General features: G+C 46.2%; 1 protein-coding gene across 1 annotated transcript; it reads right to left on the bottom strand.

Moving 5' to 3' along the window:
• Window positions 1–7,809: 7,809 nt before the first annotated feature.
• LOC129785154 (E3 ubiquitin-protein ligase RBBP6-like) lies at window positions 7,810–19,861 on the bottom strand. The gene is made up of 3 exons (XM_055814156.1): window positions 19,643–19,861; window positions 10,412–10,511; window positions 7,810–7,867 (listed from the first exon to the last, which is right to left on the bottom strand). The coding sequence occupies exons 1-3, from the start codon at window positions 19,806–19,808 to the stop codon at window positions 7,810–7,812; spliced, it is 324 nt and encodes a 107-aa protein (XP_055670131.1). The 5' UTR covers window positions 19,809–19,861.
• Window positions 19,862–26,151: the final 6,290 nt, after the last annotated feature.

Here is a 26,151-nt window from a genome sequence, read left to right as displayed (position 1 = left end):
CTTAAAAATGAATTGCCACTTGTATTCTCCACAGCTATCTGTGCATACGCATTTCATTATAAATCAGCTACTGCAGAAGTAATGTAGGTGTTACAGCCTGGTTTAACAGGTTACAAGTCGTCAGAGACTGAATTTCTGTGAAATACTTACAGTCCCCAGCCTGGTCTGCCACCTGCTGAGCGAACCGCACTGGCTCTCATCGGATGACCTTTTGGAGTGGGGAGAGGAAAAAGAAATAAATCCCATTCAGTTCATCTGAAGATAATTTTTTTAGAAGAAATTCTAAAGTTACGGTCACTCACCAGGTGTGGGTATTTTTTGCTCTTGGGGGCCCAGAAGACATGGTACTGCCGGTTGTCTTGCTACAGGAACCGGAAAGCCCTTGTGAATAAATGCAAACAGTTGGAAAATAAGCTCTAATAAATACTGTATTTCAAAAGCATATGTTGAAATAAAACTTAACAGACCGCTGACTGACAGAGAGGAAGATTTAGAAAGTTTGGTGGCAGTCACCTGAGCAGCAGGTGTCACAGTCACAAGTGGTCGTGCAGGCGGTGACGGCGGCTGTCGCTGCTGCTGCTGCTGAATCTCCTTATGGAGCCCTGTTGTGTAGCCGGTTCCATTGTGGAAGTTGTTCACAGCCTAGAGGCAGAAGAACATGGACAAAAAGATCAAAGTGTCAGATTATGATGACAATAGATGAAGAAAAGCCTCCACAGGGTAAAATGACTTGTATAGTCCTGTACATGCTATCAAGCCTAGAGTAAAGCAGCACACAGAGATAGGAACACATCACATGAAACACTGCTATTAAGGACTGGTAGCTCAGAGTATCTGTAGTTAAAGGACTTCAGTGTTAACAGCGAATCTGAGAGGCAGGCAAGCATGTTTAGACAAAAGTTTGACCTGAGTTTGCCTGATTATCTCTAAAGAGTTGTCAGCTTCTGTAACAACAGACAATGCATTTGAAAAGTAAATGCAGCCTTATTCAGTTTATCCTTCTTTAAGGAGATGTCAATAATTCCCTCCCTTTCAGCTTTTTACAAACAGACTTTCCTTACAAACAGTTGATGAAAAAGTCACCACGTTACCTGGCGCAGGAAGTTGTTGGCAACTAAAGCGTCAGGAGAAACACCTGTCTGATGACACGCCGGGCAAGTATGTTCCTCCGATTCCAGTAAAGCTGTTCTAATACCTGTGTGTAATTAGAAGCGTCAAAATAGGTTTCAGCCAAAGTAGGGAAATCTTTGGGGTTCTCATCAATTATAAGAACACACAGACGATTAATGGCTGGATATGGTCTTGAATGGAGAGCATGAAGCTATAAATGTTCATTAGTGTAAAAAATGCCCAGTATGCAGCAAATTGCTATACAGTTTTGACATTTCCCTGTTGTAACAGCTGAAGACCATAGAGTGGGCTGTGTCCTGATGTTTGGACTAGTCTTTTTTCTACTGCCGAGTACAGCAAGAAGCCACCAACATCAAGGCTAATGAACGAAGCACATCTCAAAAAGCCATGAGTCGGTTCGAGTTTTGAAGGTTTAACCAACTCCTGTGGCAAAGAATGTAGATTAAATGCCCGACTGCCTCTTTGTGGCGGACCAGAGTCAGTCACCAGAGCTGGCTCTATAGTTGTGTATGAGAGAAAGAGCTGTGGACAAACTACGTGCATTCCATATCTAATACTGTATTCACCTGCACAATTATGCAGTCTTCTCGTACTCGACCTTCCGCATGTGAAGAAGATTTGATTAGATACACAGAAAGGGAAAAAAGCTCTTTGGCCTTTGGGTTTTTTTTTTCCCCCCCCCCATTACGGAGAAGAGGCCTTTCCTACTCCGGGCGTACTGAAGTATGAAATAGACCTGGTAGCACAGGTGATCTCCTATTCCTGCTTTCAGAAGATCTGATGTGGTGTTTTGGATTAAAAAACACGGGAGGGGAGTTTACTCCTTACATTACATTACGCACTTACATTCGTCACAATAACTTGCTCCACAGCATGGAATAAGCGCTGCATCCGTCACTGGATCTTTACAAATGGGACATAACAACTCGTTTGGAACAGGCCTGTCTGCGGAGGAGGAGGAGGGCTCCTCTGGTAAAAAGGGTGGCTTTTCCTTTTTCTCTCTAGCATAAGCTTCCCTGGAGGGCAGGTGGGGAAGGAAAAAGAAAAAAGTGAAAGATGGGAAAGGAAAAATTTTCCAAGCTTTGGATTTTATCAAACAAAGGTAATAGATGGAAGTCTTCTCACTCCACATTGGCTTTCTACAACGTAGGCGTTTACGCTAAATGACTTCTCTAGAGCCACACTATCAGAAGAAGAAGGAGGGGGGAACATTTTTCCTTCTGCAGAACTCTCCCATCCGTTGGATCAACTACGAAATGAGCTCAGACTAGAAAAATAATTGCTTGACAGCTAGAGAGCAGGGGAAAGGAATCCCACCTCTCCTTTGCCAGAGGGTAAGTGCAAATTGCTGGATCAGGGTAAAGTTCGTCCCCAAGTAATTTCATTTTGTAAATGAAAGAAGTCTGTGCTACAGCTTCTACAACAGGAGATCCATGACAGAAAAAGGGAAGTGCTACCGAGTGCACTTTCCAACAGCCACTCCTGTCAGCACACAGCAGTAATTTCTTAGTTTATAGCAACAGGAACACTTCAGCCCGTTTCACACATGAGATTTGTTAAAAGTCAGAGGAGGAGGAAATCTCAGTCCAAGGGCTATTTGTTAAATTTTGCAAGAAGCCTTTGAAACATAAACCAGAAGCAAAATGAGCATTCAGAGAGAATGATGCCAGCTGGAAACACTACTGAAATGCCTTGCAGAAATACAGGTTCTTAGCATACCCCAAGGTCAGCCAGCTTCCCGGGGCATGAACAGTAGGACTACTCTATTTCAATATGGGAAAGTATTGCAGATTTTAAGGTTAAGATACGACGGTAGTGCTTCCTCCCTCGTAATTAGAGGCTGGCCACCTCGGCTGCATTGCCACTCAGACATTTACGCATGGTTGCTCTCATTCGCATTTTGGTCGGTCCGATTAATTCCATACTTACGCATTAATAGTTGGTATTGCGTATTTCCCAGCCTTTGTCAGCATGGCACCTTTTGTGTTGGGATCCTTCACCTCCACCAGGAAACTCCTTGGAATTCCGGTGCTCCTTTTAATTCTGCGAACAGGCTCCACATTTTTGTCCTGTTGAGAACAGAAATGCAGACATCTCTCCTCTTCAGACGCACACTTAAAATGACGTTTCAGAGATAATTTTAAGCAGCGAAAGCCTTTAATCCCCTCCTTTTACCTAACATAATGGCTGCTCGACTCAAACTCCTGCTTTCCCCAGCGAGCATAGCCAGGACGTACCACAGGTTTGAGCAGAGTTTTGAACCCAGTTGTCATTCTTTGGCTTAACTTCAGGACCCTTCAGGGTGAAACAGCCCTTTGCTCACCGTCCGCTCAGAGCAGAGGCACAAACCTGTTCCCCCTCCAAAGCCCCTGGGCAACGTGTGAGAGCTTAATTCAGGGTCTCCAAATCAGCCCCCATGGAAACTTACATTCACATCTATATAGGAAGGCTGAATTCATCCCTCCTGCACGTACATTCAGGGACTGATGTTAAACGGCATGAATATTCAGCCAGAGGCTTCTGTAGTTAAAACTGACAGATACTCAATAGACGGGGTCGACAGAAACCTCTTGTTTTTAGAGGAAATACCAACAACTTTGAACTGTCATTAGAAAGAGTTAGAACCAGGAACATTTCCAGTACTATTGAAATAGATACAAATATGTATGAAAGTTCACTGAGAAAGATCTATGGACATCTTTAATGTCTGTGACCTAGAGAAAAAAAAAGTTTCACATTTAGAATTCCAAGTTTCCCTTGAATTTGGGAGGGCTTTGCAACATTGCCATGTAACATTTCGCCCCGAGAGAAACAGTTCTTACTGGGAGTGTTCATGTCTTTGTCACATAAATGCCAAGGTAAAAAACCCTAAGAGCTCGGTAACACCAGAGGCCTGCCCCAATCTTACCCTATTTACCGGGCAGTTCTTGGCATAGTGGCCAGGTTTTCCACAGCAAAAGCAACTGGATGATGGTGGAGGCAGATCCAAGGGTTCCCTCAAGTAACTAGAAGGTTTGGGGAAAAAAAGGAAAAGGTATGCATGTGTCTCTCTTCTTAAAAGAAACATCTCCATACTTTTTCCATAACCTTTGAAGATCACATTTGATACTTACTTGGATGGATCGTATTCATGGCAGGACTGTATCATCATCGCCTTTATCTTATCCTCTTCGGAAGCATTGGCTTCAGCCAGGTTGGCAGTCTGTTTAACAGGTAATGGTTATTTGACACACACATTAGGCTACAAATAGGCTCTCTTTGTACCTTACATAAAGACTTGTGAAGCCAATCCAAGTTTTGTCCAAGCGGACTGAAGCTATGTGTAGAAAAAAGCCCACCAGCCAGCATTTTGAAGCTGGTCTTTAAGCTCCAGACTAGTCAAAGAAGCTAGCCATGGTACATTTAACTGAGAAAGATGTGTGCAAGTAGCAGTATTTACATTCTGCAGTGTCAAAAGGACACACAACTTCAGAGTCGTGGCAGTTGGTTTTGCTTGCTGAAATTCAGCTTCAGACCCAGAAGCATTAAAAGGAATCAAGCTTTCTATAATCCCTCAGCAAGAGAAAAGATTCTTTTCAGCAGACATCTGACCATCATGTGCTGTAGGCAGTCCAAACCGCACGGTTCCGCCCCCTCCCCCACCGCCACTCGCTCCTTCATAGGAAGTGACTGAACTACAATTTTTTTTCCAGTTGTCACTGTCCTTTTAACACGCAAATTGTAATATAAACCTTACGCAGAACTAGATCTTCGAACTATGGAAGCCAGATGGTTTTTTTTACACAGTACTTCTTCAAATGTTTCTATTACACACTAGTCCAGATACAAGCAGGGTCAAAGGGGGTGACTGTAAATTATTTGGAACTTCAAGCACCTATCCTACAGACCAACTGCTCATGTTTTCCTTTTTACACGCATTCACTCACGAAAGCAACCAACTAGTTTCCACATGTTATTTCATCTAGCTGTTCCATATACGCAGGAACATAATCCAGATCTCCATCTATGAAATCATTTCCAGTAACATTTGCAGAGAACTTTTATAGACACTTGACTGATTTGTCTGAACCCAAATGGTTTACAAAACACATCCAAAACCCACAACACATTTCTAGGAACAGACCACCATTCAAATATGGCATTCAATACATAGTCATAACAAAGCAGAAAAGTTCTTACTACACATTGCCTCCTGTGCCAGCCTGCACTAAAGAGGCTAGGGTAACAGTTCGGAGCTGCTTTGTTACCTATCTCCGTATTTCTGAAATCTTTGAATTTCTCAAAAGCTTGGACAGTTTTCCACATTTTAGAGTAAATTTCACATGACTTTACAGAACCAAGGGACAGCCCTGAGGGAGACCAATGTCTTTTGGTGGCTGCTTCCCAAACTAATTCTGCACACACCTCCACCCCCACCCCCACCCTGCCGCAAAATGTTAATTAACACAATTAAATTTATTAAGAAAATAAATAAATGCAGCGAGCGAGGGAAGACGTTCCCAGTGGGAAGGATTTCTTTCTCTTGGACATGAGCTCTGGCCTTCATTTTCAGAGGAAAGAACTAGCTCCTCTGCGTTAGGCCCTGCCTTCTCTAGTCTTTGTAACTTTAAAGACTATGCTTTTAATCACTTCTGTGGCTAGCACTACGCCTCTTCACCAAGTGCAATCACTAGTGTTTCCCCAGACAACGTTACACGTTGCTGAGCACAAAATACAAGCAGTTCCATTACAAAATATGCTTTCAGGCGGTCACGTCTGCTGATGTGCCTCGCATAAACACTGGCACAGTCCTATCAACAATTAGGTGCACTTGCACACTTTTCACAGTCTGCATGTAAACAAATTAGGTTGCGTCGTCCTCTATCTGTATGCCACAATTCAAGCAGTCCCGCACCATTCAAAGAATGGATCTGTAACTGTAATGACTGAAAATTCAAAAACAGCCATGCAATTGTCCATGTTCCAGAAACACGTCTGTTCCGGCTGTTGCAAAGGCCCTAGAAATGTCCATGACTTACAGCCAATTAAATCCTGCTGTAAAAATGGTGTTAGTTTCCAATGAACAATGAGCGGGACGTATGAAAAATGGTAAACAGCTTCTGAAGTGCTGCTTCTTTGTGTCTTGCAGATGAGTAACACTGCAGCATTACACTGAGGCCAATAAGGTGCTCCCCTTCCATCTTCCCAAGCTGGGAACTACTCTCTACAGGATAGTATCAAAGTAATATTTTAAAGTTAGGAGAAACACTCTGAATTATTAACAATTAATGTTTTGCTCATATTACAGCAGTTATCCAGCTAGAGAGCACAGTGTAAGGTTTGAAAATACAAGGATACACACCCACACCCACCCCTTTCTTTTTAACACGATTTCACAAGCAAGTACATCTAAGCATACCTTAATAAGCTGGGCCAGAGAAAGAGGTGCGGAAGGGTCGCCAATCTATTCAGAAAAATTAAACACATACTCAAGTTCTACAATCAAAACAGAGCAATAGTTCACCCCTACTGCTGTATGAAAGCCTGCGCTATATCCTCTGAGTGTCACTGGAAGAGCCACCTCCAAGCCAGTGGAATTTATACTTGTTCAAAACAAAGTCCAAACCTTAAACAGCTTAAGTATGCCTACGTTGTTAATGAGAAGAAACTAAAGCAACCAACCCCTCCTGAGATCAACCTATTGCTCAGAATACCTCAGAGGGGGACCCTTGTCAAATGCTCACAACTGCTTAAAAGACGGAGGGTTAAGGAAGCTGTCCATTTGCAGCTCGAAAGGATCTAAAAAAATTATTTCCGTTTATTTGAGTAGGAAGTGTCACTACAGGAAACATTGTCAGTGCAGTTTATAAATTAATCAGTTAATAGCTCATCATCTACTAAATGCACACAAGTATGATTCATGAATGCAGTATAGTTTTTGCGCTGTCTTTCATTTACTTTCATTAGACCCCAAGTTCACGAATTTCTAGATTAAGTTATCCTAAGAGCTTACAAAGTGATCAGATCCAGTGACCTAGAGCTCATGTAATGCCTCACTCCATTCTAGTGAAGAACAAGCAGTTATACTTCCAGATGAAAACCAACCACCACCACAAAGTAATGTTTGTACTATGAGGGCTATTTTGAAATGCATCGTTGCACGTAGCATACCCCCCAAGGGCCAAGTGGAGATCTAGGCCATTACTAGTCAAGTGTCTCCTCGAGTTACTTATTCATGTCTTAGCAGCAGAACAACAGTGTTTTCTGACCGGAAGAAAAATGCTGCCCCTTTTCCAAATGTAAATTCAAAGTGGTGGCGTACTGAAGAGTGGCACCAAGTTCAGTGGTGCAAACCTTGAACCTACAAGCTCTAAAAATGAGCATACATTATCGGTACAACACACAGTCACACAAGAAATATTCTAGCCTATTCAGTACGAAATGCAATGCGTTACTAGGCACAAATACCATTATTCACATTAGAACCGCGCAAATGTTGGCATTGCTCAGTTTTCACTATGCTGAATCAAATACATTGGATTTACAGCATACACTATGTTTCACTGGAAAGTATGTTTGAGATATATATATTATAAATATCATATATAAAACATATATATTTTATATATTTTTATATATATTAAAAATTAGTACAAGGCTACATTTCTTAGAATTAGGTGCAGCATGTAGCAAAAAGTTTCAGCTTGTGTTTTTACATACCTCTTTTGATGTTCTACTCGCTGGCCCAGTTCGACTTCTAGAAGAAGAAAGAAAGATGATCAGAACTTAAAATAAAGCACTCGCAACCAACATAAAGCAGGGAAAACAGTTTATAAAACCTGAACATCAAAACATTGTGTACTGGTAGTCTTATGAATACGGAAATTTATTTCTATACATAAAGTGTGCTCTCCTGGTGCATTCAGTGCAATTGAAATAAAACCCAAAATCCCATTCCTTCTTTGCCCCCAATGACTCTAAGATACAGAATACAGCAGTGCAAGGAGAAGTCCTCAGATATTTTCTTTCTGCTCTCTAAGTACCAAAACTGTGAAGACTGTGCTACATTTTTCTGTTCTTAAATAGTCAGCCATCCAAATACGAAGGCACCTTCAGGCAATCTGTATAGCCCCACTACCACAAATAGGTACCAGATAGAGCACTTTGGTTTCTACACTCCTCTGACAAAACGAGAACAGTTGTCTGTAGAAAAGTGTTTCTTGGTGGAAGCCCAAGCACTGTGTTCAGGTACCTACCATACTTAGCCTAAAGTGACTACAAATAGCAGTAGAAACATCACCTGAAAGCAGTTCCTAGGATTTTCTGAGATCGAGGAGGCCTGTGTTAAAAAAATAAGAAAAAAAGTCTTGATTACCAGAACTTCCTTTAAGATCATCTTGAACATGCTACAATATTTTAGGGAACACTTATGACACACAAGCCCTTGCCGAGATGCCACATACTCATTGGTCTGTACCTGCATGCTACTCATGAATCAAACATGCAACCGCCCATCTAGTTAACAAACAATTCATACCTCATCCAAAGCGTCCCACGAGCAGAGGCAACCCAAAGGCTGCTGTGCAAGTCCTGCACAAATAGAAAGGCTCATACTTCCTGCCACTGCTACACCACCACCAGGCTCGCAAGTACAGCCACGTACCTCCTGAAGATGAGGAAGCGCGAGGAAAAGCTTTAGATTACCACACCATGGTTTCTTCATCCACTTGCCTTGAGGAAGATACTACAAGGTGACTAACACATTCCTGAAGGCCTCTCCACCATGACAGCATGCATTCACCATTCCCAAACATTAACAACTCTACCAGTTGTTTCCACAATGGTTCCAGCTGAAGGAATAGAAAGCTGACCTGCCTGATCCATTTGCAACTTTAGCAGAGCAGCGGCATTCATCCCTTATCCCCACGTGCAGGTGCTTCTTGGATCTTTGATGCTAGTGGCACCTAGCCTCTCATTTTAGGGCAGCATTCCAACACCAGGAGAGGGTGTCATCCAACCAGAAATGGAGGCTATATTGACAAGACAGCACTAAGCATCCCGATCTAAATTAACCCCCCAAACAAGACCATGCTTAGCAGCACAGTGCTGTGGCATCCAGAAACTCTTGGCAGTGCCTGAAAGCACTAATATGCCCAAAGCTTACAGGAGAGCCACATAAATTCAGGGGGGTTTGCTTGCAGATGCTTCATGGGTACTAGGATGCTGCTGTACTGTTTGTTTGAGACACGCTGTAACTCGCCGGTATACTTTATTTATTGAGAACTAACATTAGAAAGACACGGCATAACCACAAGTCAATAATATCTACTAATGGTGGAGGAGAGGTCTGTCTTGAAGAAGGCTGGAAAACATGACCATTCAAACCATGCTGACGCAGCTGATACAGAACTGGACTGGACGAATACATCGATGACAGCAACAATGCTGTAGTCAGGCTTACATTTGAATATCTGCAATTGTAATCAGATTCTCTGTCCTCCATAAATCTGAGGAATACAGCAGTAATACCTGGAGCACAGAGAGCAGCTTAGGGTGAAATCAAACTTAGAAAGGTAACTACCAACATTTGGGAATGTGCCCAACTGCTTTCTGAGCTTCAGGTTTGGAAAAGATCAACTGCTCCTTCACCGTCCTGGCACAAAAGGCAATACGCTTTAGGACGTTGCTCTTTTTCTCTTGCCCGACACAGGCATTGTCTTTAGGAAACTAATAGGAATCACTTAAGAATGAAACTTCTTGTTCGCACGGTTTGCCAGCTGGCCACTCTCAGTCTTTCCTCTGGAGACAGCATGCAGCCCCGCCACCCCCACCCCTCTGGGGTGTAAGAATACCCTGCCCCCCCACCCCCAAACAAAGGAAGCAGTCAAACACTGGGACTCGGACTGCTGGCAGATGGGAACCAATTACCAGTTCACACTGCAATGTGTCTCTCCGTTTACTCTAAAAGCAATACAAGCAAAAGCATAAAATAAGGAATCTCTCTGCATAGAGGAAACAGGACGGAGAACTTGACTCTCAGAAAAACCAACCCCAAGAACAAACCCAATTCAAACGTCTGAACAGCTACCACTGTTGGACTTTGAATGCCACGTCCCAGCGGGCTGAAAAATCTAAGTCTGCTTTGGGACAGATACATTCAAATCTGCCCTGTCACAACACAATTTAACAGCAGCTTTAACAAGAAAGAGACAACCGGAATGCCTCCGTAAACCAACAGCCACAAAGAAGGTGAACACACTGAAACCCCTCCCAAAGAACACAACGCGTTATGGCTACTTACCCAAGGTCTGTCTTGCCGGTAGCTTTAACTCCTCTAACAGGGACTCTCCTAACAGTTACCGATGAGTGCCTTGGAATCAGGGCATTGTCATCTGTGTATTCTGAAAACAACATCAATACAGAGAAAGCATCAGTCAGTTCGTAAGAGTGATATTAATATGTCATGACATAGCACTTCAGGGAACCCTTTATGGATAGAAAAGCAACATTTTACACACAGCGCAATGCTTTTATCATGTCCACACACTCACGGTACCTTTCCAGAAATCTTCAGGTCTGATAGTCAAACACAAGCAGCAAAATCTTTTCCATTTGTTTTGAATCGTTTCAATGCCAACAGCAAAATGGTCTCTAAAGTCACTAAAGCAGAGTCTGCTAAGGGAGCTTTGACGCACTCTTTGTTGGTGGCTGCTTGAGGGCCTACAATTTTTAAAGCTTTATAAGTTATCCGCTAATGAAGGCTGTATTCTTTATTAAAGGAGCTGTACCCCCTTTAGATAGCTCTTAGCTCATTTCAATTTGGGTTGATTGGGGTCCTTGAGGGAGAGACTAAGGGTGAACTTAGATTCGTTTTGCAGGTAACCAGCTATCACCCAGCTCGGTTGGCTTTTCACCTCTACTGACAAGTCGTCCCACTCTTTTGCAACAGAGACGGGTTCGCTTGGGGGCAGCTGCTTGTAAGTAGCTCGCATGGGTTTCGGGGTGGCAAGCTTAAGTTCGCTTTGCTTGGTTGTTCTTGCTAAACCATGATGCAGGAGGTAAAAGGGTATATCTTTGCTGTTTATTGCTTGAGGTTTCATTTTTATTTCATCTATCCCTTGCGGTACGGAGCTCTATTGCGCCAGTGGGCCTTTTCTATCGCCTATACTAAGGCAGGGGAATGTTTTGGCTTAGTGATGGGGAGGGGGTGAGTTTTTGATTAGTCTTTGGGTGTTGTGGTTGGGCTAGAGGAGGCTCAGGGTGATCTGGTTGGTGACAGACATCTTTCAGGTGTAAGCTGAGTGCTTTAGTCTTATAGCTACACCCTGGTATGCTAAGTACACCTTCCGGTACACTTACCTTGTTACGACTTACCTCATCTTTGGCTATAGTGGTGGGTTAGTTATCTGGGGTTGGTAGCTTGTGAGGAGGGTGACGGGCGGTATGTACGTGCCTCAGGGCCAACTTAAAGTAGGCTTATGTTATCCTGCTTTACTGCTAAATCCGCCTTCTGGAAACAATTTCATGTTTCCTTCCGTCGGTGTTCTATATTAGAAAATGTAGCCCATTACTTCCACTTCGTAGGCTATACCTTGACCTGTCGTGCTAACGGGGTGGTTATTGTGCTCACTGTGCATCCTTCAATTAGGGTGAGCTGGCGACGGCGGTATGTAGGCTCTTTCTGGCGAGAAGTGGTAGGGTGTAGCGTGGGGTGTCGTTTACAGAACAGGCTCCTCTAGGTGGGTTTGGGGCACCGCCAAGTCCTTAGAGTTTCAAGCGTTTGTGCTCGTAATTCTCGGGCGGATGTGCTATGGTACAATAAACATCAGGATTTAGGGCTAGGCATAGTGGGGTATCTAATCCCAGTTTGGATCCTAGCTTTCGTGGGGTTTGGTCCGTCGGATATACTAGGATCATTTTTAAGTTGGCCTTAGGGATATCTTGGGCTTATGACAGCTCAGTTATGTTTTGATTATTCCTAGTTATTATGACAGGTTCTAGTCCACTCTTTACGCCGTGTGACTGTTGGCTTGGGTTTCTTGTATGACCGCGGTGGCTGGCACAAGATTTACCAACCCTAAGGTTGCCATGACTAAGTCAAGCTTGCGCTTATTGCTTAATGTTAATTACTGCTGAGTGCCCTTGGGGGTGTGGCTGAGCAAGGCGTCTTGGGCTACAATTGATGGTGTGTGCCTGATGCCTGCTCCTTTAGTCTTGGTAAGAGGTCTAGGGCATTTACACTGGACCGCAGATACTTGCATGTATATGTCTAGCAGGGGCCAACTGTAAGGTTAGGACTAAGTCTTTTGTCCCCGGGTTTTATATTGTATACCATCTTGGCATCTTCAGTGCCATGCTTTGGGCTGTAAGCTACGGGGACGTATCTCATCTATTTCGTTTATTTTGTTTATCTCATCTATTTCGTTTATTTTGTTTATCTCATCTATTATTTCGTTTATTTTGTTTATCTCATCTATTTCGTTTATTTTGTTTATCTCATCTATTTCGTTTATTTTGTTTATCTCATCTATTTCGTTTATTTTGTTTATCTCATCTATTTCGTTTATTTTGTTTATCTCATCTATTTCGTTTATTTATTTCATTTATTCTGTACGATAATTTTTGTTTGTTTGTCTTGTTGGCTATTATGGGTGTTTGCGGTGTTATGGACGTGTGTATGAGGGTTTGGGTTAATATGATTTTAGTGTTGGGGTGTTTAGTGGGTGGTGTTTATGGAGTATATAAGATGTTGGGGGGTGTTGGAGGTTCTCGTGGTTGAATTATACAACGACAGTTTTTCAAGCTGTAGGTCTCGGGGAGGTGCCGAGCGAGAATGGTCATGACTTATTTTGTGTTTTTTCTAGGGGTGTGTTTTGTTTTTGGGGCGTTAGCGGTTGCATCTAATCCGTCTCCGTACTATGGAGTTGTTGGGTTGGTGTTGGGGTCTGTTGTTGGGTGTGGGTGGTTGATGAGTTTGGGGGTTTCTTTTATCTCGTTGGTGTTGTTTATGGTTTATTTGGGGGGAATGCTGGTTGTTTTTGTTTATTCTGTGGCACTGGCAGCAGATCCTTTTCCTGAGGCCTGGGGGAATTGACGGGTTGTGGGGTGTGGTGTGGGATTGATTTTATTGTTGTTTGTTGGGGCTGTGATTGGTGGTGGTGTTGGTTGTTTAAGTCCTGGGGTGGGTACTGTTGATAGTGGGGGAGTGGTTTCTGTGCGGTTGGATTCTAGTGGGGTAGCGATGTTTTATTTTTACGGGGTTGGGATGTTTTTTATTGCTGGTTGGGGGTTATTGTTGACTTTGTTTGTGGTGTTGGAGCTTGTGCGGGGGTTGTCTCGTGGGGCAATTCGGGCGGTTTAGGTTTATTGGGCGGCTCAGAAGATAGTTTAATAAGAATGCCAGCTTTGGGAGTTGGTGGTAGAGGTTTGAGTCCTCTTTTTCTGAAGTTGTGGTTAGAATTTGGTGATTTTGGAGGCGTGTGTGAAAAATGAGTGTAATTGTTAATGTAACTCCAGCGCCGGGGAGTGCAATGTTGCGTGAAAAATGAGTGTAATTGTTAATGTAACTCCAGCGCCGGGGAGTGCAATGTTGCGTGAAAAATGAGTGTAATTGTTAATGTAACTCCAGCGCCGGGGAGTGCAATGTTGCGTGAAAAATGAGTGTAATTGTTAATGTAACTCCAGCGCCGGGGAGTGCAATGTTGCGTGAAAAATGAAAGATAAGATAACGGGATGGATGTGAATTTTGGTGGGGGTGGTGGGTAGGGGGGTTTTAGGTTTTTGTCAAATTGTTAGGGATTGTTGAGGAATATAGTTAAACATGTCCAACAAGCATTCATATATATTGGTATACTCTATTTAGGTGGATGAATCATAACCAAATGCTGATAGCAAGTGCATCAGTGTCACGGTGGTTGACTCCAAATACGCAAACCGTCTCATTCAGTAACTCCTGAGGGTGAGGAACGGCTCGAAGTCCATAATGCTCAGACCTGTCTAAGCGCTCCCGTTGCACTCAGAAGGGTCACCTGTGAAGCGTCCCAAAAAAAAAAGGGAACCAACCGCCCCAAAAAGGAAAAATGCCGCGATCACGGACTTAGAAGTTGAATAAAGCGAACCAGATGGCTCTGAGAAGGGCAAGTTAAAGGGAGGAGCCAAGTTATGGCCCTGACCGAGGAACCAGAGGCGCAAAAGTGCAAGTTGTGCTAGGGGTTTAGGGGGAAAGAATGATCCTGACGCTGGTCGTGTAATGAGATTATGCAACGGCAGTAGTCCGAACCTCGTGAGAAGAACGATTAATAGATAACCTAATACCTGAAGCCGGCACTACGTGAACTAATGTGGGTACTATTAAGCATTAAATTAGGTCCTATGGCCCGTTACCATTAATATTATGTATTAAGGCACTTCCGTATCCTGGAAAAAATTTGGTGTATAAAAGTCAACTTTAATGGATTTAGCTCGAGGTGAGATAGTCGATATTCCGTGTTCCACTGCTTAATTTGTCCTAGAATGTATAGATGGCTGTCGATAATTTTATGCCCGGTTATACAGGGTATGGATTCAGTACATGCATTATATGAATTTAGTACATTGAGTTACCATGTAATGGGGTAATTATGTTAATGCAAAGTAATACATAGTGGGGGGGAAGGGGTGGTGGTGAGGGGCTTTATTTTAGGGAAGTTGATTTGTTTTTGGTAAAAATGCCAGCTTGGGGCTGGCATGTGGAGGGGAGCTTTATTTTAGGGAGGTTGATTTGTTTTTGGTAAAAATGCCAGCTTGGGGCTGGCATGTGGGGGGGGCTTTATTTTAGGGAGGTTGATTTGTTTTTGGTAAAAATGCCAGCTTGGGGCTGGCATGGGGAAAATATTGTTTTTATTAGGGTATGTGGTTGATGAGAACTCTAAGAAGGTTATAGGCCTTCACTCTTTGGTTTACAAGACCAACGTTTTTATAAACTATTAGAGTGTTTAGTAGTTTAGGATTTTGTTTTCTAGGGCCCCGGTAAGGGGGAGGAGGATTAGAAGGGTTGTGAAGTAGGAGAGTGAAGCTAGTTGGCCAATGATGATGAACGGGTGCTCAACGGGTTGGCTTCCTACTCAGGTTAGGATGAGTAGGTTGGCGACTAGAAGTCAGAATAGTGACTGGGATAGAGGGCGGAAGGTTATTGTGCGTTGTTTGGATTTGTGAAGTAGTGGACTTAGGAATAAGATTAGTACTGAGGCGGCTAGTGCTAGGACTCCGCCCAGTTTATTGGGGATTGAGCGTAGGATGGCGTAAGCAAATAGGAAGTATCATTCTGGTTTGATGTGTGGGGGGGTGACTAGGGGATTTGCTGGTGTAAAGTTTTCTGGGTCTCCTAGCAGGTTTGGGGTAAATAGGGCTAGGGTTATTAGGGGGAGGTATATGAGTATAAATCCTAGGATATCTTTGAGAGAGTAGTATGGGTGGAATGGGATTTTGTCGCAATTTGATGTGATTCCTAGGGGGTTATTTGAGCCTGATTCATGTAGGAAGGTGAGGTGGATTAGGGTGAGTCCTGCGATTAGGAATGGAAGTAGGAAGTGTAGGGCGAAGAATCGGGTCAGTGTTGGGTTGTCTACTGAAAATCCCCCTCAGGCTCATTCAACTAGGGTTTGGCCGATGTATGGGATTGCTGAGAATAGGTTGGTGATGACTGTGGCTCCTCAGAATGATATTTGTCCTCAGGGTAGTACATAGCCGACGAAGGCTGTTGCTATTAGGGTGAGTAGAAGGATGATGCCTGTATTCCAGGTTTCTTTGTATAAATAAGAGCCGTAGTAAATGCCTCGTCCAATGTGCATGTAGATACAGATGAAGAATAAGGATGCTCCGTTGGCATGTAGGTTGCGGATTAGTCATCCGTATTGTACGTTTCGACATGTGTGGGCGACGGATGAAAAGGCTAGGGTTGTATCCGCTGTGTAGTGTATGGCTAGCAGTAGGCCGGTTAGGATTTGGGTGGCTAGACAGATTCCTAGTAGGGATCCAAAGTTTCATCATATGGAGATGTTGGGTGGAGTGGGGAGGTCAATTAGGGAGTTATTGATTATTTTTACTAAAGGGTGTGATTTTCGAATGTTGGGTGCCATTAGTTTCTTTTGAGTGTGAGTAGGATGGTTAGGATTGATAGGGCGAAAGATCCTAGATATGTTTTGATTAGTCCTGTGTGCAGGGTTGTTGAAGTTTTTGTGGCCATTTGTTGTAGGTCGGCAAGTCCTTCGGGGCCTATTTTTTTGTACCAGAACAGGTCGGTTAGGTGGAGGGCAAATTTTTGTCCGTGGTTTAATAGGCCTGTGGTGCTAGGGCGGTGAGTTAGTAGGTTGAAGTATCCTAAGTTGATGGAGAAGTTTGAGTAGATGTTTTGTTTGGGGTGTGTTAGGGTGTGGGTTATGTTTGATAGTTCTAATGCTAAAATAATGCCTAGGATTGTGACTAGGATAGCTGCAGTTTTTGTAATTGTGGGTATGGTTATGGGAGGAGTTTTTGTGGGGATGATGTAGGATGTGATGAGTAGGCCTGATAGAATGGTGCCTAGGGCTAGGCGTAGAATGGGGTTGGTGATTAGTGGGTTGTTTTCGTTGGTTGGGGTTGTTGGGGAGATTCGGGTGAATCCTGCTTGGACTAGGGATGTCATGCGGAGGCTGTAGGTTGCTGTGAAGGATGTGGCTAGGAGGGTTATGGTAAGTGCTCATGTGTTTAGGTAGGAGGTATTTAGGTTTTCGATAATTAGGTCTTTTGAGTAAAATCCTGCTAGGAAGGGGGTTCCTATTAGTGCTAGGTTGCCAATGGTTAGGCAAGATGTGGTTGTTGGTAGTGTTTTTTGTAGGCCTCCTATTTTTCGAATGTCTTGTTCTCCAGCTAGGTTGTGGATGATTGAGCCAGAACATAGGAATAGTATGGCTTTAAAGAATGCATGAGTTGAAATGTGAAGGAAGGCTAGTTGAGGGAGGTTTAGTCCGATGGCCACTATTATTAGGCCTAGTTGGCTGGATGTGGAGAAGGCGATGATTTTTTTGATATCGTTTTGGGTTAAAGCACATGTAGCGGCAAATAGTGTGGAAAGTGCGCCTAGACATAGGCATGTAGTTAGGGCAGCTTGGTTGTTGGATAGTATGGGATGGGTTCGGATTAGTAGGAAGATTCCGGCTACTACTATAGTGCTGGAGTGGAGTAAAGCGGAGACGGGGGTGGGACCCTCTATGGCGGCCGGGAGTCAGGGGTGTAGGCCGAATTGGGCTGATTTTCCGGTGGCTGCTAGAATTAAGCCTAGAAGGGGGAGTATAGGGGTGTGTGTATGGGAGAAGGCTTGCTGGATTTCTCAGGTGTTCAGGGTTGATGCTATTCATGCTATGCTGATGATGAGGCCAATGTCTCCGATTCGGTTGTAAAGTACGGCTTGTAGGGCAGCTGTGTTGGCTTTTGCTCGTCCGTGTCATCATCCAATTAGTAGGAACGACATGATTCCCACTCCTTCTCAGCCCACGAATAGGAGGAATATGTTGTTAGCTAGGGTTAGGGTTAGTATGGCGATTAGGAAAGTATGGCGATTAGCCACATGAGGCTCTTTCCTGATCTAACTTTCATTGCTTTTGCTCCTGTTAGCTTACAAAACCCTAGAACATGTCTCTATAATAGCGAGCACGGAAGAGGACACCCCCACCCCGCCTCCCACCTTTTAAAACACATCCCAACCATCCATTTTGCCTTCCCACCATCTTCAAAAAGAGTCCACCATCTCTTTTTTTTCCCCCCAGTGATGTGTAAAATCCTGTTTACTTTTAGCTTCTATTAGCATTGCTTCTATTACGAGATTTCCGTGATCACGCGGCTCGGAAAACTCTGAACAAGTTGGCCATCTTCACTCAAGGTTCACTGAAGGGTCTTTCCAAGATCATGCCAACATTTAGTCAGGACTCCTGCACAAAGTTATAAAACCCACTACCATATCTCCACAGGGAGGATCTCCAAGAACCCCCTTTAGGCAGAGCATCCAGGCCTAGTTCTTTCCTTCATCTTCTGAAGGTGACTTTAAGCACGTAGATGCTGTTCAATAAAAACGGAAAGTCACGGTTATGTATAAAACCCCAAAATCTGGCATACACATAAATGACACCGAAATGTATTCCTTAGCTTTGCTCTGACAACCGCTGGGGGATTTTTGCATTTTCACGGGGAAAACACCCTTACAAAAGTTCCAGTAAGCATCTGTGTCACAACCTGTACGTCTGCCTCTACCTGCATGTCTGTCTCTACTGCTGTATATGACACGCGATCCCGTAACACCCCCAAGACCCCTAACACCGTGCTGTTAAGTCTGCTCACAGATACTCTCCTGAACCTACTTTACCTATCTGTAGGTAAACAGCGTCTTTAGGTCCAACCACTTGAAAGGCTGGAGCCAAAGTTACAGTTACCGCAGCAGGCATGTTATTCTGTTTAAGTTTTAATACATCAAAGAGGAAGAGGAAAAAATCCTATGAGTACACATTGTAAAGACAAGACTGTTGTGGGAATGTCACAGAACCACAGGAAAAAAGAAAAAAAAACCCCAACCGATAAAATTTGAATGTTTAAGGAATGGAGATGGTTTCCAAGTCTTTGCATTTCTGACAAGTCATATTCCAAAGTCTTTAATCACATGCAAGCTTTGCCAGACGGTAGATTACCAAACTGAAACAGCACACTAAGTAATACAAAACCATTACCGTCTCTGAGAATCAAGCACCATTTCTCAGATTCAAAAGAACTTAGGGTTTCTCTAAGAACATTTCTAGGTATATTCACCATAACTGATCTGCCATAAAACTTCAGTACTGCCCTGACACCGTTGAACACGCAGTACCACGACAAAAATGCACCGTTTGAAAGAAATGAAGAAATGATGCTTAATAGCATCTGAATGAATGTGTAGCATGGTGCAGCAAAGAAGCTGTATTAGCAAGAAATGCCAAGTATACTTTAGACAGAACACTCGTCTACAAGATGGCTTTCCAGGGTCTGCATAGATTCTCACTCACAGATACACTCTTGATCCAAAACGTTGCTACTGAGCAGTTTCTGCAGCAGCCAAGCACCGCTTTTCCAATGCGGTGGAGTAAAAGTAGCTGAAGACAAATTTCAGCCACCAAACCCACTTTTTTTTCCCCTTTAAATTAGCCACCCACTCCTTTTCTATCATGTTCAGCCTTCTCTGCCGGCTTTCAAAGAAATCTGGCAGGTCTGTGATGACAAGGCATTGTCCCACATTCCCTTATCGTTTTAGCTAGAAGGGTTCCCAGAAACCAAACCTCTTCCACGCGCGGTGTCGCACACGGACCCCGGACGCTGCTGTGCCTGGCTGCGCACACAGCCCTGACAGCAGCTGCCAGCGCACAACCACGGAAGAGCAGCTCTGAGGCCCCAGCACAAGTCACCGCTGCCGGCCGTGGCCCAACCGCCTCACTGGCCGCCTGCGCCATCGCCAGCCGGCCGGTCCCCGGTCCCCGCGCCCGCCGCCCCCACGCACCTTCCATGGTCTGGGCGTTGGTGACCTGCAGGTCGCAGTGGGTCGCCTTCAGCCTCTCGCGGCCCATGATCTGGCGCCTGAGGTCGCGCAGGGAGATGTGGGGGCCGTGAAAGGTGACCACATCGGAGTTCAGCCTGGAGGAGAACTTGTAGTGGACACACGACATGGCCGGGGCCAGGCGGTGCCCGCTCCGCGATGGCACCTCACGCAGCAGCTGGCCTCGCGGCCCCCACAGCAGGTCAGGGCCCACCGAGGGGCTGGGGCCAGCAGCGCGGGCTGAGCCCGCCGGCTCCTCCTCGCAGCCCCGGTGGGAGGACGATGGGGACAGGCCCTGGCTCGGCCTCTGCTCCCTCCTCGCACCAGCGCTGCCAGGCCAAGCTGCTCGCTATGGCAACCCAGGCGGCTCCGCATTGTGACAGAGGGGCTCAGGGGGCCACTCAGCGCCCCTGGGGGAGGGGCCTTCATCAGCCCCGCCTGGGCCGCCGGTGTCCCTGCTGTCCCCCAGCCTGTCACCGCCCCGTGCCCTGTCACCCCCCAGGCTGTCACGGCCTGCTGTCCCCTCCTCTCACCCTCCAGGCTGCCACTGCCTGCTGTCCCCTCCTGTCACCACGCAGGCTGTCATGGCCTGCTGTCCCCTCCTGCCACCCCCATGCTGTCCCAATCTGCGGTCCCCTCCTGTCATCCCCAGGTTTTCACGGCCTGCTGTCCCCTCCTGTCACCTCCCAGGCTGTCATGGCCTGCTGTCCCCTCCTGTCACCACCCAGGCTGTCACTGCCTGCTGTCCCCTCCGGTAACCCCCAGGCCTGTCCCTGCCTACTGGCCCCTCTGGTCACACTCCACACTGCCACTGCCTGCTGTCCCCTCCTGTCATCCCCAGGCTGTCACTACCTGGTGACATAAGCTACATAAGATAAAAAAGAGAAAAGAAAAAAACCAAAACGAAAACCTGCTTAGGTGAACACCAAAACACCCATGACTTTCTCAGACTCTTCACTACCCCACATGTGAGTCAAGGGACAGGATCTCCCAAAGGCTCTTTTGCAGGCACTTCCTGAAGACACCCCCACCCCCCACCCCACCCTGCTTTTCTACAAGTGCACAAAGAGGTGAAGAAGAGTTTCATGTTTAAGTTAAAGGAGGCAGTTTCTGAAATTAGCTTAGGTGAAAAAAACAAGGTGGTGTACTCATGGATATTCTCCTCTGCAAGGCCATGAAGAAAACATGAACCGCAGTCCCCAAAGGCAAAGGAGCAAACTGAGGGAGAGCAGCTCATCGGCGCCTTTCAGAGCTTCAGCAGTCTGGGGAAATGGGAAAAAAACCCATACAAAGATAAACAGCAGCCAAGAAGCACTTTTATAAAATGCATATTGGGGCCTGTTCCAGACCTCAGAATGACTTTCAATATTGCTTTGCATGACTATTAGACCAAGGCCTAAAGTGGCGTGATAGCTTCTGCTTGCCGGGGCATGAGAAGATCACTCAAATGAGCGACACAGTAACAAGTAAACACCAAAGGCAACAGCGGAGCTTACCATTTCCCTCCACTGGCGACCAGCTGTGCAGTAAACCAGCTTAACCAGCCTCCCTAAGGATGGCTCTAAAGTCACTGAAAAGGAAAAAAAGAAGGTAAGTTCCTAGCCTGGAATGCAAAGGCACCATCTTGGCTCCCAGGCAGGTGGCACTGATGGCCCAGCAGGGTCATGTCCCCACATTCCAGGAAAGATAAAAAAAGTGCAGGACGTGTTTGTGGGGTGGGTTTGATGCATCCTTTCCGTTTGGTGAAAGCCTGAGGAAGGATGTACCCCACGGTGGGACCGGTGGCACTTTAGACCTGAGGTTAAAAAAGTGCTGCACATCAGTGACACTGCCCAAGCTGCTTTCACCACCAAACAATAAAAGATTTGCTTTCTCCAGTATGGTGGGAATGATGCCATAAAGTCGGTCATGGAGAGAAACCCTCTAAGCCTTGCTTGCAAGTTTCAGAAGGCAGGCATTCTTTATGGCAGTGCTGGGAGCACAGGGGAATGTTTCCTCTGAGCGTGCTGACCCAGTTACTCGAGGGCACGCACTATGGACAGCAGAGCACTTGCACACTCATAGCGCATTACACATGCATTTTCAGTCAGGCACAGGATGGGTTACAAGTTTCTTGCTTTAATACAAATGAGCACACACCCTCAGACAGCACTGCTGAGGTTTTTTACTAGCTCCCCATGCTCCCCAAGCGGGGCCTTGCCCTGTCTCGGGGGGCTATCTGAGTCAGAGGTCGCGATCTCCCCCCACAACAATTACCTCTGCCCGACTTCCAACCAACATTCTGCGGATCGCAGCACTCTATCGGCTTGTCTCCTCCTGTGGCCACAACGTCCTCACCCAGAGGCTCTTTCTGCATCACTGAAGAGAACGGAGATCTTTTCCCCATCCATTCTTTATTCCCCATCCTTCCCAAGGCTGACTCCCTGGATGAGAGGTCCCTTAATTTGTCACTTCTAACAGCTTTAGAGAGTCAGCTTGGCCTAACCTTTGTGCGCAGGTGTGTTTAACGTAGAGCTAAACACCAAATCAGTGTGGTAACTGGGGAGCTCAGACATCTTGTCCCTTTGCCGAGCCAGCAGCCTTCCCTTAACAGAATCCCTGGACATAAACGTATATACAGTGGAATCTATACGGTGGCATCAAACGTCCGCCCAGACACCACATCCGTCCCTAAAATCCTTCCCCCCAAACAACCCTGAAAGACTTCCCTTGACCCCCTCCTCCACCCTGGCTGTTCCTGAAATCATCCCCCACCTCCACCTCCCCGCCCTGTCCCTAAAACCTTTTCCCCCAGACCCTGGTCCAGCCCTCCCCCACCCTCGGCCCGTCCCTAAAATCCTTCCCCCAACCCCCCGGTTCTTCCCTAAAGGCCTCCATTAACCCCCCGTCCGTCCCTAAAACCCTTCCCCCAGGCCCCCCAATCTGTTCTCTAAATAACACACACACCCTCAACCCCCCCCACGCCCCCACCCCCGGTTTATCAATACACACACACCCACCTCCCCCCACCCCCCACCCCCCCCACACCCACTCCCACAAACACACATCCTTGCCCCGCCCCCACACACCCCGCTCCATCCCTAAACACCTTCATCCATTCCCACCCGTCCGTCCCTAAACCCCTTCCCCCCGCCCCCTCCCCTGCCCCCGTCCCTCTGTCCCTGGCACGGCCCAACTGCCCAGCACCACCAGACCACTCTGGCACAAACACCGTAAGGCAATGGTTCCCACCTGCCAATAGCAAGTCGAGGAACATTTTTTTTTCTTAAATAGAGTTTTACTTCATACGATGCCGACTACGCCAAATTATGTTTTGCTGACTGACTGGATACACAGCAAAGCTGAACTCTACATCAAATATAATCAAATCTATCAAATATATCAAATGATGGAATATATCAAACGCAGTTTCTTATATTACAATAAAAGAAAATAGCATGCAATATGATAAAAGGAACCAGTAGCAGTTACTGTGAGCAATATGATAAAAGAGCAACAGAAGCGAAGCATCCAATTGTTATTCCAAAGTGTTAACATGCCTAAGGAAAGGAGACATCACCAATTCCCACCCCAATTCCCTTCGGCTGGGAGCCCCCTTGCAGCTGGTGCCAGGAGTCTCTCAGGAACTGGGAAATTCCCCTGGAGAAGGTGCCAGGAAGGAATTCTCTTGCTGCTTCCCACCGTGCATGGTAGCCATGTGAGGCACAGCGCAAGGGTTCTGCTCCCTGCTTTCTGTGGTGAGAAAATTGACACAGCACTTTAGAACTCATACAGAAGCAAAAAACATGGCTTGGGAAAGTGCAGGGCTGCTCCCCTGGAGAGGGTTCCAGGCAGGAATTCTCTTGCTGCTTCTCACCCTGCCCTGGCAGCCATGTGAGGCACAGCACAAATGTGCTGCTCCCTGTTTCTGTGCTGAGAAAACTGACCTCTTTTCAGTGGCAATAATGCACAGCCCAAAAAACTCACCTTGTCCAAGTGCAGCAGTGCTCCCTGGAGAAGGTGCCAGGCAGGAATTCTCTTGCTGCTTCTCACCGTGCCCGGGCAGCCATGTGAGGCACAGCACAAGAGTTCTGCTCCCTGCTTTCTGTGTTGAGAACATTGACCAAAACCTTGTGCACTCATGCAGAACCAGGGCTCACCCTGTCAAAGTGCAGCACAGCTCCCCTGGAGAAGGTGTCAGGCAGGAATTCTCTTGCTGTTTCTCACCGTCCCCGCGCAGCCATGTGAGGCACAGCAGAAAAGTGCTGCTCCCTGCTTTCTGTGGTGAGAACATTGACCCTTCAGAGTTGCAGTCGTTAAGATCCAATAAAAATCATCTTGGGAAAGTGCAGCCCTGCCCCCCTGGAGAAGATGCCAGAAAGGAATTCTCTTGCTGTTTCTCACCGTGCCTGGGCAGCCATGTGAGGCGCAGCACAAAAGTTCTGCTCCCTGCTTTCTGTGGTGACAAAACTGACCTCTCACATTTGCAATCATGAAGAGCCGAAAAAACCCTCACTATGGGTAAAGTGCAGCACAGCTCCCCTGGAGAAGGTGCCAAAAAGGAATTCTCTTGCTGCTTCTCACTCTGTCCTTGCAGCCATGTGAGGCACAGCACAAATGTTCTGCTCCCTAATTTCTGTGGTGAGAAAATTAACCCCTCACATTTTCAATCATATAGAGCCAAAAAAACCTCACCTTGACAAGTGCAGCACGGCTCCCCTGGAGAAGGTGCCAGGCAGGAATTCTCTTGCTGTTTCTCACCCTGCCCTGGCAGCCATGTGAGGCACAGCACAAAAGTGCTACTCCCTGCTTTCTAAAGTCAGCAAAATTGACTGTCCACAGTTGTACTCATGTAGAGACAAGACTTTCTTACTCAAAAGCAAAACCCAAGAAGCCACGTAGCCTTGGGAACCCCCTTGTCCTTCCGTGTGGCTGGTGACTTCCCATGGCTCTTCCACAAGGCAGGACAGATAACCACGAATTTGGAAGCCCACGTTAGTTCAAGTACACTGAGTCCTCTGACAGTCACTACTTATGGGCCAGCGGTCCTCTCACCCCTCCACAGATCTGCCTGTTAGTCCTCTAGCAGTCATTCTCCATGGAGGGACCACAAGTCCTCCACACCTACCTACCAGCTCACCAGAATTGAGTCAGACCACGCCAGAAGTGACACTGCCTGACCTGCAGGAGATCTATTAGGCCAGTAACGATGGTTTCAAGACAGAAAAAACACCACCATCCACCAGCACAGCAGAAAAACAACCAGAAGAAACTTCGTACACAAACCAAAGGCCCCCATCCAAACCCCACAAAGGCAAAATAGCTGAAAAAAGGCACTCTCCACAAAAAAACCCCACCACACAGATCACAAGATAAGATAAAAATGCCATAACCCCAGGAACACAGGGCCAACAAACACAGATTCTGTCCATAACAGTAACACACTTTGACACTAACTCGCTTGACCTCTGACATACTTGACCTTGTTGCCCCCAAACCACAGCACATCGTAGCCCTAAGGCAACACAAAACGGAGCACAAAGTCCCTGAAGATCTCCGCCAGGGCAAAAGCAAAGCACAGAGCCACACAGGAGGGTGGGGTTGGAAGGGACCCGTGGAGGTCCTCTGGGCCAAGCCCTCTGCTCCAGCACGCTCGCCTCGAGCAGGTTGCTGAGAACTGTGTGCCCTTGGCCTTTGAAGATCCCCAAGGACAGAGACTGCACAACCTCCTTGGGCAACCTCTGCCAGCATTAGATCGCCCCGAGGGGGAAAATTTGCCATTTCTATCTCTCCTTTCACTGTACCGCATTCCAGAACAGCCATGAGATGACAAGCTCAGGCTTGAAAGCCAGTGCTGTGGCTGGCCTGAAATTCTGTCCCCCGTTTTTTTAACCAATAGTAGCTAAAGGAGGACAAAGAAGGATTTCTTTCAAAGGAGAACTTCTCTTTTCCTCTGTCCTTCTTCTCTACCAGTGATCTGGATTCTGAGTGCTGTGCCACTGTCCTAATGGCTGGGATAGGGATACTTCTTGTAGGACAGGGAGGAGGTGACAGTGGAGATGATCAGGCTGGGGAAGCTGAAGGAAAACGCAAGCAACTGGAGTTGCCTGGAGCAAGAGTGGCCAGCTTCCGAGCTAGGTCACCTCGTGTCCTCAGCTCCCATGCAGGAGCTGAACCACACACATGGACTGCAAAGCAGTGTGACCCATAGAAAAAAGTTTGCTTGGCTCGGGATCGCCCAGGGGCATTTAACTGCAATTCCGCCCTTGTCAGCAGGAAGGAAACATGCCCTGCAAGCACACACTGAGGCACGACACCTTGCCCGGGGCTAAAGGCTACCTCAGGAGACCTACATGGGACCCCCCAGCACCTGGATTGCTGGCTGGAGGATGGGTAGGTCAAAGGACCCTGATGGGAGCCCTGCAGGCTCTCATACATTGGACCAACGGGCACCTTCCCTTGTCATACAGAGCATCCTCTTGGATGCTCTGGAC

The sequence above is a fragment of the Falco peregrinus genome, chromosome 9, assembly GCF_023634155.1.
Source record: "Falco peregrinus isolate bFalPer1 chromosome 9, bFalPer1.pri, whole genome shotgun sequence".
Classification (NCBI taxonomy): Eukaryota; Metazoa; Chordata; class Aves; order Falconiformes; family Falconidae; genus Falco; species Falco peregrinus.
The sequence above is the reverse complement of the archived record's forward strand: the minus strand, read 5'-3'. Positions and strand labels throughout refer to the sequence as shown.